The 14545-nt window shown below is 42.0% G+C and overlaps 1 protein-coding gene across 1 annotated transcript in view; it reads right to left on the reverse strand.

Annotated features, from left to right (window-relative positions):
* The window catches only part of LOC109911771 (superoxide dismutase [Cu-Zn]-like), a 39912-nt gene that overhangs the window by 13287 nt on the left and 12080 nt on the right, over positions 1-14545 (reverse strand). The window contains exon 4 of the mRNA XM_048602938.1: positions 9974-10091. Coding sequence (XP_048458895.1) covers positions 9974-10091 — 118 coding nt within the window. The remainder of the gene's footprint in view (positions 1-9973; positions 10092-14545) is intronic.

Here is a 14545-nt window from a genome sequence, read left to right on the forward strand (position 1 = left end):
CAGATTCTCCAGCATCTGCAGTTCCTATTATCTCTGTAACCATCATGCTGTTTTTTTTTGTATTACTGCTGACATCTAATGCTTATTTCCTATCCTGATGTCCCCTTTTCTGAAGATTCCTTAATTATTTCTGCTGCTCCAATTGATCTCCCATTTAAATTCCAGCAACTGGTTTTGGAATGTCCAGTCTTGCCAAAATGGAGGCATGTCAATTTTTTAATTACATTTCTAGGCTTTTTCCTTTACAACTATGACATCCTTCTAACTGTTCTCTAAAACTAGCACCATAAGACATAGGAGCATAAGTTAGGCCATTTGGCCCATCGTGTCTGCTCTGCCATTCAATCATGGCTGATAAGTTCCTCAACCCCATTCTCCTGCTTTCTCCCTGTAACGCTTGATCCCCTTGATAATCAAGAACCTATCTATCTCAGTCTTAAATGTACTCAATGACCTGGCCTCCACAGCCTTCTGTGGCAGTGAATTCCATAGATTCACCACTCTCTGGCTGAAGAAGTGTCTCCTTATCTCCGTTCTAAAAGGTCTTCCCTTTACTCTAAGGCTGTGCCCTCGGTTTCTAGACTCTCCTACCAATGGAAGCATCTTCCCAACATCCACTTTGTCCAGGCCATTCAATTTTCTGAAAGTTTCAATTAGATCCCCCCTCATCCTTCTAAACTCCAATGTGTCTTGTCCCAGTGTCCTCAAACATTCCTCATATGTTAAGCTTTCCATTCCTGGGACCATTCTCATGAACCTCCTCTGAACCGGCTCCAGGGCCTTCCTGAGATATGGGGCCCAAAACTGCACACAATACTCCAAATGCGGCCTAACCAGTGCCTTATAAAGCCTCAGTAGTACATCCCTGCTTTTATATTCAAGTCCTCTCAAAATAAATGCCAACATTGCATTTGCCTTCCTGACTGCTGACTCAACCTGCAAGTTTACCTTGACAGAATCCTGGACTAGAACCTCTTCCATTCTTCTTTGTTCTAAGTTTTTTTCATAGCCAAATCATGTTCCCTAATTCACCATACCTTTTGAGGTACAAGTTTTTTTAAAAATACCATCTCCCTTTCCATTCGTACTCATTTTCTTTCTTCCTCTAATTCTTTCTATCTTTAAACAATTTCTGTTTAGCTTTCTCGTCCAATTCAATTTTTTTCATTTCTAACTGTATCTTAGCTAATTCAAGTTTGTGACATTGCAAATTCAGTTTCATTTCTTCCAATTCTAAATATTGGTTAATCACATCAACCACCTCATTCTTGAGATCCTGCTTTTACTTCTATTATCTCTTTATCTGTTAACTTAGTTTGGCTTTAGTCTTGAAATAATTCACCTTATATTTAACACTTGTAGAAAAATCTTAGCAACTTTCAAAGCCATCTTCAAATTTCATGCAATAAACTTCCCTCCATTTGAGCCATTTTATGTTCAGAACAACCATGTACCCAATACTTTAAAAAGAAAGGCACAGATTCCTGTTACGCATAGCGAGATCAAAAATCCCACCAAGAGTCCCCATTTGTTACGATTCTAGCAGTTTAACAAGTGAGGTGGCAGGCTGAAATCTGGCTTAATAGACCTTTTTTAAAAAAAGTTAACAAGGTAGTCTTTCATTGAAACACAAACGAGATTCTGCAGATTCAGGTTTAACAATAAAACAGAAGCGTATTACGCAAAAGAAATAAAGATAAAATAGAAAAACAAACTATTTTCATAAAATACAGATGTCAAGATTTCGAAACACTGTAAAATTCAATCGTACTTGTCACAAAATCCCTCCTTTGTAAGAGTCATTCCATAGAGAATTCCCTGCTATATCACATCCAAAAAATTTATATTCACTTTGGCTTCAATGCCTCATCTCAAACTACTGACAGCTCCTTCGTGAAGCCCTCATATTCTCAGCTTCAAATAACCCCTTCAGGTGTTTAACCGAACATCTATGGTCTGGGACTTTTAAACTTAACAGTGAGGTAATCTCTTAACAGTTCTGAGACTACATCTTTTTCGCAGGAGCAACTGTTTTACACATTAAGATATCTGCAAACTGCCTCAAACAAACTAACAAAAAAAAGCACTGTTTTCCAATGAGTTTTCCACCGCTCCCCGACTCCCCCAACCCCCACACAAGCCCAAAAAACAATTCCAAAATCTTCTACCCAAAAACTTATTGTACGACACTGTCCACTTGGTTTGGTTGTCAACTCCCACAGGAAATCTCTAATACTGTTTTAAAATAAATCAACGTGGCTACTGAAATATTCACACAGGCTTCTCCAACAATGCATGTTTTGGCAACGTGAATTGGCTATAATGCGATTGATGAATAAGGGAATGGTATTTGTAAAACGTGAACTTTGTGTTGGCTATAATGCAATTCCAAAGTTGACATCACATGATCAGTTCGTGGGCTTTGTCCTGAGCATGCGCCGAAAGAGTCTCCGCGCTGCCATCATGGATCCTCACACTCTCCCATCGCCATCGCTCCGCCCACTGCCAACGTCGCTCTGCCCACCGCCTCCACAGCCAGCAGCTCCAGAGGAGACAGCAGCACCCAGCCCTGCCAGGTCTTCACCATCCCGCCAGACCTCCCCCTCACTGAGGATGAACGGTCAGTCCTCAGTAAAGGGCTCACCTTTATCCCCCTCCGCCCTAACATCAACGAATACCGCTCACTTGGACGTTGAACAGTTTTTCCGCCGCCTCCGCCTCCACACTTACTTCTTTAATCGTGAGCCTAACCCTCCCTCTACTGACCCGTTCTCCCACCTCCAACACACCCCGAACTCCTGGACACCACCCAAGGCCTCCTACCCTCCCTCGACCTCTTCATCTCCAACTGCCACCAAGACATCAATCACCTCAACCTCTCCACCCCTCTCACCCACTCCAACCTCTCCCCCACAGAACATGCAACCATCCGCTCCCTCCGCTCCAACCCCAACCTCACCATAAAACCACGGACAAGGGAGGTGCAGTTGTAGTATGGCTCACTGACCTCTACATCGCCAAGGCCAGACGCCAGCTCTCTGACACCGCCGCCTTGATCATGACCCCACCCCCGAACACCAAAACATCATCTCCCAAACCATCCAAAACCTCATCACTTCAGCCCCACCCACAGCCTGCAACCTCATCATTCCCCAACCCCACACCGCCCGTTTCTATCTCCTTCCCAAAATCCACAAACCTGACTGCCCTGGTCGACCTATTGTCTCCGCCTGCTCCTGCCCCACCGAAATTATCTCCACCTATCTCGACTTCATTTTCTCCCCTTGAACCAGGAACTCCCCACCTACGTCCGTGACACCACCAACGCCCTCCACCTCCTCCAAAACTTCCGATTCCCTGGTCCCCAACACTTCATCTTTACCATGGACGTCTAGTCCCTATACACTTGAATTCCCCATGCAGATGGCCTAAAGACCCTCCGCTTCTTCCTGTCCCGCAGGCCCAACCAGTCCCCCTCCAGTGACACCCTTATCCGCTTAGCTGAACTCGTCCTCACCCTTAACAACTTCTCCTTCAATTCCTCCCACTCCCTACAGACAAAGGGGGTGGCCATGGGTACCCGCATGGGTCCAAGCTATGCCTGCCTCTTTGTAGGATATGTGGAACAATCACTCTTCCGAAGCTATACTGGCCCTATTCCCCACCTCTTCCTCCGTTACATCGATGACTGTATCGGCGCCATCTCATGCTCCCACGAGGAGCTCGAACAGTTCATCCACTTCACTAACACCTTCCACCCCAACCTTAAGCTCACCTGGACCATCTCCGATACCTCTCTCTCCTTCCTGGACCTCTGTTTCCATCTCTGGCAACCACCTACAAACCGATATCCATTTCAAGCCTATTGACTCCTACAGCTATCTAGAATACACCACCTCTCACACACCTTCCTGCAAAAATGCCATCCCCTTTCCCACTTCCTTCGCCTCAGCCGCATCTGCCCCAAGATGAGGCATTCCACTCCTGGACATCCCAGATGTCCTCGTTTTTCAAGGACTGCAACTTCCCCTCCACAGTGGTCGAAAACGCCCTCAACTGTGTCTCTCACATTTCCCGCAACAACAACCAAAACAGAATTCCCCTTGTCCTCACGTACCACCCCACCAACCTCCAGATCCAACGCATCATCCTCCGGCACTTCCGCCATCTGCAATCTGACCCCAGTACCAAAGACATATTTCCCTCCCCACCCTTATCTGCCTTCCGGAGGCACCACTCTCTCCGTGACTCCCTTGTCCGCTCCACACTCCCCACCACCCCTGGCACTTTTCCCTGCAACTGCAGTAAGTGCTACACCTGCCCCTACATCTCCCCCCTCACCATCTCACCTCCATCCCAGGCCCCACATCAAGCAGATGTTTACCTGCATATCTGCTAATATGGTATACTGTATCCGCTGTTCCCGATGTGGCCTCCTCTACATCGGAGAAACCAAGCGGCGGTTTGGAGACCGCTTTGTGGAACACCTACGCTTGGTTCGTGACAAACGACTGCACCTCCCAGTCGTGAACCATTTCAACTTCCCCTCCCACTCCTTGGACGACATGTCCATCCTGGGTCTCCTCCAGTGCCACAACCATGCCACCCGAAGATTGCAGCAACAGCACCTCATGTTTCGCTTGGGAACCCTGCAGCCCAATGGTATCAATGTGGACTTCACAAGCTTCAAAATCTCCCCTACCCCGACCGCATCCCAAAACCAGCCCAGCTCATCCCCACCTCCCTAACCTGTCCATCCTTCCTCCCACCTCAAGACCCACCCCCATCTCCTACCGACTAACCTCATCCCACCTCCTTGACCTGTCCGTCCTCCCCAGACTGACCTATCCCCTCCCTAACTCCCACCTACACTCACCTTTACTGGCTCCATCCCTGCCTCTTTGACCTGTCTGTCTCCTCTCCATCTATCTTCCATCCGCCTCCCCCTCTCTCTCTATTTATTCCAGAATCCCCTTCCCCTCCCCCTCCCCCATTTCTGAAGAAGGGTCCAGACCTGAAACATCAGCTTTCCTGCTCGGTGTTCTGTGTTCATCCAGCTCTACACCTTGTTATCTCAGATTCTCCAGCATCGGCAGTTCCCACTACCATTGTACAAATCTGCTGTGTTACCCAGAAAATGCGAGGACAAAGTGGCAAGAATGATAACAAGCAGCATCCTGGTGATAAGATTGCGGGTGGTGTACATAAAAGAAAGGCTACAATGCTGAAAGAGAAGCTAGATGTTGTGAAGCTTTTTGAACATAATGAGATGTGATATTGCTCGTGTAACAAGAATGAGGGAGTCCACCTTATACACTATTACAAACAATGCAAAATAGATTAAAGCAAGTTGTATTGCTGGAACAAGTCTGAGTGCTAGCAAATCTGAGAGGTCACAGACAAAGGAACTTCAGCAGATGGAGTGGCTTCTAAGTGTGCGGATAGAAGAGCAAACGAAGAAGCAATCTGGGACCACCCTTCCAGGCATAAAGGAGAAGGCCTTATCAATTTATAAAGATCTAACAAAACAAGCCGAAAATCCTGCAGATGTGCATGCCTTTAAGTGCTAACAGTGACTGGTTTGCTGGTTTTAAGAACCGCTATGCTTTTCATAACGTAAAGTTACGTGATGAAGCTGCCAGTGCAGATGAGGAACATGCGATGGCATTTCCTCCCACCATAAAAAAATTAATTGATGAAGAAGGCTACAACTTCAATCAAATTTTCAATTTGGATGAGACAGGTTTATACTGGAAGCAAATGCCATCAAGAATCTACATTTCAATGAATGAAGCACATGCTCTAGGCTTTAAGGTGGCAAAGGATCATATGACTGTGCTGCTGAGTGCCGATGCCAGTGGAGACTTAGAGTTTAAGCCTGTGGTGGTGTATTCTGTCAACCCACGAGCCTTGAAAAGGTAACCCAAGTCTACTCGAGGCATCTACTTTAGGTCAAGCAAAAGAAGTTGGATGACTGGGCAAATTTTTTTCTGATCTTATTGTTAATGCTTTCGAAGATGTGTTTAGAGAGTATTGCAGGGAAAAAAAAAAATGTGGATTTAAGATTCTCCTCATTCTGGATAATGCGTCAAGCCATCTTCAGACCATTGGTGAGATTTCTGAAAACATGAAAGTGCTATTTCTACCCCCAGACACAACCTCTACCCTTCAACCCATGGACCAGGGTGCAACAGCAGCTTTTAAAGCTTATTATTTAAAGCACACATTTAAGAAGCTGATTGCAGCCTCTGAGGGGGATGAACACAATGTTCTTCAATTTTGGAAGAGCTTTAACATCAAGAATGCAACTGACATTATTGTGGAGATCTGGGGGTGATGTCAGTAAGGACTGCTTGCATGCAGTTTGGCAGAAGCTTCTCCCAGATTTTTTTCAATGTTTAAAAGGCTTTGATTCGTCAGAGGCTCTCCTAAGAATCAAAGAACATTGTGTTCAACTTGCAAAGCAAGCTGAATTTAAGAAGTGGAGAGTGAGGATGTTGAAGAGCTGCTGGAGTTCCACTGTGAAGACCTCTCTACAGCTGATCTACAACAACTTGTCGCTGAGGGGGAAGTGGAAGCTGGAAATGAAGAAGATGGAAGTCCAGGATGCAGGACCACGAGAGCTTTCCACTTCTGTTTTATCTTCTATCCTGAGGGGAATTGAGAAGCAGTTGCAATGATTAGAAGACAACAATTACAATGCAGAATGCAGCAGGGCAGCAGTTCGTGAAGTAAGATTTTCTTTGGCACCCTATGAACTGCTTCTACAACACAACTACCTCAAACCTCCACCACCATCAAGTCTTCTTGACATTTTTTTCCAACATTAGGTGATAAATTTACTGTTATTTCATTATTATATATGAACTAAGCATTTGTTCAAACTGTGCTATCCTTTGCGCTATGCTTTTGAGTGATTTGAGTCATTTTGGGTGGTTTTTTCTGTTAATCTGCCCCTAATTCCACTTTTCCCATAGACCCCATTATTTCTATAGTGTGAATTTCTATAGTGTGATTTTCCATAACACGTCACTTCCCAGGAATGCATCTATCACGTTATAGCAGGACCCTCTGTACAAATTAATCATTAAATTTGTTCAGATATACAGAAACCAATATGCCACCACTTCAAAATTCAAGAATCCGAAGTAAATGATATTAAAATATATATGAATCACATTGTTCACATGCACCTTTTGCTGACAGTCTTCTTATTCTTCCTTCTACGCTTATTGGGCAGAGATCACCAGCTAGTACCATCATGCACTCATTCCTATCTCACACAGCTTGCATTAGTGCAATAAGACCAAAAATGTAGAATAAGGCTCAGTCAAACAGGAGCTATGAACAAGAGATCATAGCTAATCTGACTGTATCCTTAATTGCCAATTCCCATCTACACCTGATAAATAAGAGGCTAAAAGAAAGGTTATCAAGAATCTATCCAACTCTGCTTTAAAATTATTCAAAGACTTTGCTTCGACCATCATTTTAGGAAGAGAATTCTCAAGACTCATTACCTGAAAAAAAAAATTGCCGCCTCTCTGTTTTAAATGAGCGACCTGTAGTTCCATATTCTCCCATAATAGGAAATATCCTCCACCTCAAGCCTGGGAAGACTTTTCAGGATTTGCTACGTTTCAATTGAGTCAGCCCTTCTAAAATCCACTGGAGACGAGCCTTGTCCATCAGGATTTGAGCTTTTGCCAGCCAGTAGCTCCTATAGTTTGTGCAGTACCACTCTGTGGTGATTGTGATTTTCCTGAGCTCCTCCCTCCCTTCCATTTCCAAATTTATTTCAAGTTACTGGTGTTCTCAATAATGAAGACAAATGCAAACTACCTGATCAAATCAACTGCCGTCTCTTTATTTTCCATTACCAATTTTCCAGACTCCTCTTGCTTTCTTTCGAAAGATTGTTAACTTTATTAACTTTTCTTCATTAAGTATTTACAGAAATTATTATTATCTGCTCTTATGTTTCCGGATATACTCCTCTTGTATTCAACTTTATCCCCCTTTGTCATTCTTTGCTTTTTTAATATTCTGTCCAATCTTCTGATCTGCCACCTGTCTTTGCACAATTATATTATTTTTCTTTACATTTAATAGTCGCCAAATTAACTGCAATTTCCACTCCTATAGCATGCACCACATTCAATTTCTGCCCCATCTTACCATGCACCATTCCCAAAACCACTCATCCTGGAACTAGTTGGCTCTGGAATGTTTGGATAATGCATTGAATATAAATGATTTTCTGAGACATTTTATTGAGAAGTATTAAAATGTAACAAATCATTCCCGAACATAAACGGCTGCTATTATCTAAGCAGTTTTAAATAATTGTACAGAATAGACATGGAGACGTCTTGGTTTTAAAATAGGATTCTAAAGAATGGTTGTGGGATGAATCCGAATATATTATATCTTCATAACTCTAAGTTTTATTTCTTCAAAAAAATGTAATCAAAGCATTTCAAGACCTCATCTCAAAGCAAGCAAGTAGGCTGGTGACTAATTAGACATTTAGGTGCATGGTACCTCTTTTCTCATACCTTTTCTTCTATGTGTGCATGCGCATGCACGCATGTGAGATAGGGCACTATCACATATGTTGAGTTATAAAGCAAAATGATCCTTTTGCGAACCTACCAAAAATCTTGTAATTTGTCTATTCTTTAGAGTTACAGCACTCAGGGTGTTAGAACACTTTTCTTTTTTAAAACACATCTACCTTCAGTCAGTCAAGAGGTCGTAAAAGCAGGGACCATTCTACCATCTCTCCACATCTGTAACATTTATTATTGTTACATCCTTTTTTTCTCCCACAAATGGAAACAGTTTCTATCTCTCCATCAAACTGAACTCCCTGATAAATTTATAGTCACTTAGTCTTTTCTTTTCCAGAGAAAAAGTCACAAAAGCTTGTTGCTCCCTACTTGATAGCTACAGCCTTTCAATTCTGACAATAACTTTGTTTTTTTTCCAAATCTTGTGTATTCTTTCCAGTGTTTCGATGTTCTCCTTGTAATATGGAGATCAGAACTTCATATAGTAATCCAAGTGTAGCCTCACTGTCACAATATATATTCAACGTTGTCACCATTTTTATATTCCTAGAGGAAGACCAGCACCTGTTTCCAATGTTTTATCAACTTGTCTAGCAATTTTTACTGATGTATGTCAATATGTATTTCAAGGTCTCTCTGCTCTGTTACAGCTTCATTAAGAAATTAAATGCAAAGAGATGTCCTTATTCTTCACAGAAAAATAAATCACCTCACAGTTTACTAAATTGCAAAAAAGTTTCCTTTTGTCTGCTCACTCCACAAGCATATTTACATCTTACTTTATTATCTGTGCAATCCTCCACATTAGTAGCCTAGTGTCTAATTTAGTAAAGGGAATTGCCTAACTTAATAGAGAAGTGATGTTAAAACTCCCTAAGTCCTGAGTTTAGATTGTTCAATGTTGAATGAGTTGTTCCTGCATAGATCACTTCAGGACACTACTACTCATTTTCTGAAATTTAGACAGGCTTCCTTTAACTCTCACTCTCTATCTTTTGCCTTACAGCCATCCTTCATATCATTCTGCTACTTGGGACACAACCCACTTTGCTCTAAGTTGTGATGAATCGCAATGAGTCTTATAGTGAGTCTCTAATGTGACAGATTATCAAAGGTTTTCTAAAAATTTATGCAAAGCAGATTTAATACATTGCTCTAATCTATACTTTTTCAAGGATGGTTAACAGCAAGATTAATATGATCTTTTTAGAAATACTTGCTTTTGTAATTACATTTCACTGATCTTTCAATAGTGCTGGTGAAGAATGGCATCTCCAAATACCAATCTGAAATGCCTCAATCTTTTATTCTAATTTGGTGAAGAAAAGAAGGTATTTTTTCCAACCGTGCTATAGCCTGTGTACTGATACACTACTTGACGGTACAGTATTAACACTTACCACCAAGGTACGTCCAATAATAGAATACTTTCCTGCCAGGCGAAGAAGTCGGTCTACCATATCAACACAAGCTACTCCATTTTCATCAGCTTCTATGTTCCCCAGGTCACCTACATGTCTATATGGATTGAAGAATTGTGATTTAATCAGAATTAAATGTATTCATTCATTATTTAAGCATTTTTAATAAAGCCATGTAGCTGCCAAAGCCTTTCCTTTGAACAAAGCATCATGACTACTGTCAGTGACGCAATATGCCAGAATTTTCCACAGTCTAATTGCTTCTAGAAACAAAGTTATGAAAAAAATTGTTAAATTCAGTAAATTGTGTATAAAACAGCTCACCTTTCACATCTTTATGTTGCCATAGTGGATATAATTTTATCTCATCTAATGCAGTAATCCTTTCGAGCTGAATCTAGTTGTTTAGTGGTTATGGTGCTAGTCTAAATCAAGAGGTTGACTTCAAATCCATTCATGACAAGTTTTAAAACCAATTTTGATACACCTGGTTCACTTTTAATGTCAGTTTCCCCACTACATGACTGACTTCCAATGGTCTCAAAGTGGCTTACAAGTCACTCAGTCAGCCTGCCATTGAAGAATTCTCTTTGGTTTTAAAGATGAGTTATAGTCACACTCATCCTCTTCACGGTAATACTAAGACATTGTTGAGTAATCAAATGCCCTTCAAACCAGACAGCTTTTGTATGACCAAAGGCAAAGACAGAAATGATGTTGATTTATCTTGATAGCCATATTCCCTCTAGCAAGAGGTAATTGTTACAATACACTAAGTATTGGGTATTGATGTGGAGAATTAATCGTAGGTGTTCACAAACAACCTGAACATGCAATCACATTTGATTGTGATAAAGTATGAAAGTAACAAAATGATGGAATTGAATAGTTCTTTCATGTTTCTATTATAGGCCATACCAAAATGGTAATGTCCCAGCTTTCCTAAAAATAGCAATGACTGCCTTGGGATTGTTGGACAGGATTGCACTCTAACTGCTGTTACAGAAGGTCCGGATGCAATATAAAATGAATCAGTGGCATGAAAAATTAGATCTGTACCCAGCTCTGCTATTAGTTGTCAAGATGTTTCACTATTAAATCTGTCCTGGAAGTTTAACATATAGAAACTAGATCAGCTGAGGATTCCTTTGTGAATCTAAACCTGCAAAAACAGTTCCTCACTTAGAAGATCTCGTGGGCCTATTTGAAGACAGACATTTTGGTTTAATCCATCACCAAAATTGCCACATTTAGCTCTCTTTATCTTTCCTCCTCTTTCACCAATATTTCATAAAGGGGAATTCCCACTAAAACCTCTTTGCCTAAAACAAAATCCTCTCTGGTTACTACTTGTAAATCAATGGAGAAGCAGTTTCCTTGACTTATGGCATTGTAATTCAATGGATCTCCAAAATAAAAATAATCAAACGGGGGATAAGACCACACATTTCCCAGGTAACACCTTTAAATATAAAACCTCTGCCAAGATCAGCTGAAAATATTAAACCACATCACCCGATTTATCCCATCATAAGTTAATTTGAGCTTAATGCAGAATAAGTTACAGGTTATTGCAGAAAGGGAAAAGAAAAGATAGTTCCTCTGGTTCAGCACCTGGCTTAACTGCAAAACAAACCTGCTGCCAAATGAACAATTATGCCTGTCAATACATTTCTATTCCAACAAGTTTTCAGCAAAGTAAAGGTCTAAAGGAATTCTGCGCAAAAGTTTGACTCTTCTATCAATGGGCCACACTTGCGCTTATATAGAACTCCCATGTGCAAAAAAGACAGTCATCATTAAACCTGTGGGAAAAGGGAGTCAAAACAGAGATTAATATGAAAACCATAAATATTCAAGGTAGAATTTTAAAAGTGGAAGGAACTGTCAATATGGGACATTCCATTTGGGAATTTCAAAGGTCAGGAATGTAGTGATAATGAATATTTGACAATAGTAACAAATAAAAATGCAAGCTGAACAGAAATCTGGAGTTAAAGCAAAAGTAAAATCAAGGAGCTAAGGTAGGAGAACATTAAAATCATGAGTAACTGGAAATAGAGGACACAAATGCAAGCTTTTATTCACTACGACATGCAAGCTGAGGGAGCTTGTAGACGATGGCGCTCACAAGATTGTATACAGCAGGCTGCAGAATCTTGAATGAATCAGAGTTGTCATCAGTCAAGATACTGATCATTTCAATCCAGGGGACTTGCCACAGTCAGTCAAGTATCAGTGATCAGCGTCCTTGCAGCCTGGAAATTAGGCACAGTCCTGCAGGTAAAGTACAAGCAGTCCAGAGATTACAGGTAGTACATGTCTTAATCGGGATGAGATACCAGTATGGCAGGTGAGCCATGGTCTCAGGGCGGTTCTGCTAAGTCAATCCTGGAGTGCAATACAGTCATTTATTCATAGGATTTAGGTCAATAATGGTCAGGGTGCTTATTAGGGGCAATACATGAAGTCTTGGACAAAGTATCAATTCGTGTCTGGGATATGGGAGGGGACTGGGAGCTCTGGAAGGTGGTGGTGGTGGTAGTAGTGGTAGTAGTAGTAGCGTTCAAGCAAGCCACAGTAACGTTTGTGTCTACATGGTGTAGGTGCGTAGAGCCAACAAGCGCATGAGAATTTTCAAGGCATATCAGTAGTGATGTAAAAGGGCTCAACCAAAAATGGGTGGAGCGGTGCCCTGAAAAGTCACCAGGGCCATAGGTACAGCAATAGAAAACAGAACATGAAGGATTGTAGGAAATCAGTGCATTATAGGTACAGTCTGCAAGTCACTCTCACGAGCACAACATTATAAACTTGTTATGCTGGATCAATATTTAACTGCACAATAACTTTACAAAGATTGGCCAAGTGGTTGACTGTGAGGAAGGAAGTCATCTTAGGTTACAGGAATATATAGACAGACTGGCCAGATGGACTGATCAATAGTAGACGGAATTTAACTCTAAGCAAGCCAGAGTCATAACAGCGCAGAAACAGACCCTTCAGTCCAATTCATCCATGCCAGCTAGGTATCCTAAACTGAACCAGTCCCACTTGCCTGCATTTCAGCTATATCCCTTGAAACCCTTCCTATTCATGTACTTGTCCAAATATCTTTTGAATGTTGTAATTTTACCCGCCTCTATCACTTCTTCTAGCAGTTCATTCCATACACGTTCCACCCTATGTGTGAGAGGTCATGCACTTTGGAAGCTGTAACAAGACAAGGGAGAACTCAGTGAGTGGCAGGACACTAGAAGCTCACAGAAACAGAGGGATCTTGGAGTGCTTGTCCACAGATTCTTGAAGGCGGCAGGACAGGTTAATAGGGTAGTTAAGAAAGCATTCAGGACACCGCCTCTATTGGTCATGGCATAGATTTTAAGAGCAGGGATGTTATATTGGAGCTGAACAAAAGCCACAGCTGGAGTATTCTATGCAGTTCTGGTCACTGCAACGTAGGCAAGATGTAGGTAGGTCACTGCACTGGAGAGGGGGCAGAGGAGATTCACCTGGATGTTGCCTAGGATGGTGCAATTTAGCTACGAAGAGAGGCTGGATAAGCTCGGGTCATGTTCTTTAGAGCAAGGTGGCTTACAGGGGACCTGATTCCACTTGAAAATTACAGAATTTATAAACTCTTCCCAGGTGCACCCGAGTGACAGGAACGTACGAGGTGAACGTCTTGCTATATTGAATATTCTTGGGTGTTGAAATTGACATGCTCCACAGCACAGATCTTGTAGTTGCACAGGCATCTATACTCTGAAATTCTTATGGAATTCATCCTTGACTGGTGACTAACTTATATCCATATACTTGCATTTCATTGAGACCCCAACTCACGATTGACATCCACATTCAATTTTTCTCTCCTCCAGCATGAAATTAGGTGGTGCAAAAACCTAACAGATTGGACACAGTGGGTACCTTGCAGCTCACCAAATGCTTGATGTAGGCTTTATATAACTGCTTAATCTGCATAACGCACGTACATGCTCTATGGCCACCATCCTCCTCAACCCTTCATTCATCAGCATGTCAGTAGTCTCACCATATTTTAAGGTCTGCTCTTGAATCAACTCAGCCAACTATTCAGGCCTACAACACTTTACTTTGGAGCTGCAGCTGACTTGTATGCTTCTGCCAGGTTGCAGTATGTGCAGCGATAATCATGTATTTCACGTGACTACACAGGAAGCTTTTGTACTGACATAGTCACAAATATCTTATGGTGTTTAGCTTACTTTCTTTACAATCACTGACTGTATTGTAGAGTTATAGGCTGCCAGTTTCTATATGGGTCACACTGTTTTCCTAGTGCTCACTGACTTCAGCAATTACTTGGAGGCTGCCAGCAGCATATGTGTGGGCTTTACCGCCTTCTTAGCTCACAAGGTCGTGAGCACCGAGTTACAGGCTGCCAACCTCTTCAGTTTAGCTTGATTTTTCGCAGAGAGGAAGCAGCAGGCAATGGGGAGTCAGTCCTATTCCAATTCTCGGGATTGGCCTTGGTCAGTCAGGCACTTGGTCCTATGCAAGTCCAGGGAT

Source organism: Rhincodon typus, chromosome 11 (assembly GCF_021869965.1).
Source record: "Rhincodon typus isolate 14 chromosome 11, sRhiTyp1.1, whole genome shotgun sequence".
NCBI classification, from domain to species: Eukaryota; Metazoa; Chordata; class Chondrichthyes; order Orectolobiformes; family Rhincodontidae; genus Rhincodon; species Rhincodon typus.